Here is a 1,338-nt window from a genome sequence, read left to right as displayed (position 1 = left end):
GCGCGGCTAAGGCGGATGAGGTGGGCGTGGATGGGAGAAGAGGGCGAGGTGTGTAGGGATGCCCGGTGTGTGAGTCTGTGTGCATCGTAGTTGGTGTAGACGGGCGGGGCCAATGAACGTTGCACGTGTCGATTGGGATGGGCGGGGCCGGCCAGTCCACCCTCGCCGCGCACCCCGCGCCACAAAGCACGCATGCTCCTACCTATTAATATTGTATATACATGCCCAGCGCTATCAACCCCAGCAATATCAAATGCACACACACACACACACACACACACACACACACACACACACACACACACACACACACACACACACGCACGCACGACAATAGCGGCTGAAGGAGTCAAATCAGAAGAGAGAGACTCTTTTCAAACTCGTGGAGAGCATCGAGGCGGCTGTCGCTAATGCGGGAAAGGAAAACGACTTTGCACAGCAGACGATCCGGCGCGAGGCAAGGTCATGGGTGGGAAAGCGACCGCAGCTTCACCACGCCCACCAGCAGCAGCAGCAGCCTCAGCAGCAGGGTGTGCCGCAGCAGGGCGCACCGCAGCAGCAGCAGCAGCAGCAGCAGCAGCAGCAGCAGCAGCAGCAGCAGCAGCAGCAGCAGCAGCAGGGTGTGCGGCAGCAGGACGCGCAGCAGCAGCAGCAGCAGGAGCAGCAGCAGGGTGCGCCGCAGCACGGCCCACCGCAGCAGCAGCAGCAGCGGGCCGCAAATCCAGGAAAGTTTCATGGTGTGAGACAACAAGGTCGTAGGTGGCATGCCTACGTCAGGATCAACATTGGCAATCGTAAGGATGTGGTGGCACTCAGCATGTCTATGGACTCAGAGGTGGAGGCCGCCCGAGCATATGATGTGGTAAAGATCGCGCTCGGCCGGCGCCGCGGAGAACTCAACTTCGACGCCTCCAGCTACAACGATGTGAGCACATTAGCGCAGCAGCATGCATACATGCGTGCACAAGTGTCCAGGCAGCACGCACGCCACTGCCACGCACGGAGTGAAGCACTCAGAGGGCCACACCCACCACCGCTGCAACCGTTGCAGGAGCAGATCCAGTGGGGCGTCGACAGATGCCTGGAGCGCGGGATTCCCGTGTGCCACCGCCTGGCGGCCGCAACGTCAGGGCGCTCGGCGTAAAATTGCCGCCCACCAGTCTGTGTTGTGCGAACCGAGTGTTTGCTGACGTGCCTGCCACTCACCACGGGAGCCCCCCAGCGCCGTTGGCTCCCGTCGCCGCTGCTAAGTGGCCGGTCTCTTTTTCAGTTCATGCACTACATTGGCCCGGTCGTGCCCTCGTATGTTGGTGTTCAAACGAAAGTCGATTTGCAAAG

General features: G+C 60.8%; 1 protein-coding gene across 1 annotated transcript; it reads left to right on the top strand.

Annotated features, from left to right (window-relative positions):
* Positions 1–388: 388 nt before the first annotated feature.
* On the top strand, positions 389–925 carry MNEG_15562 (hypothetical protein; the record flags this gene model as incomplete). Its single annotated transcript, XM_014035967.1, has 1 exon — positions 389–925. A coding segment is annotated over one exon (537 nt), but the record flags the coding sequence as incomplete, so codon positions are not given.
* Between the last annotated feature and the right edge of the window lie 413 nt (positions 926–1,338).

This window comes from Monoraphidium neglectum (genome assembly GCF_000611645.1).
Source record: "Monoraphidium neglectum strain SAG 48.87 unplaced genomic scaffold scaffold05438, whole genome shotgun sequence".
Classification (NCBI taxonomy): domain Eukaryota; kingdom Viridiplantae; phylum Chlorophyta; class Chlorophyceae; order Sphaeropleales; family Selenastraceae; genus Monoraphidium; species Monoraphidium neglectum.
This window is presented reverse-complemented; position numbering and strand designations above follow the sequence as displayed.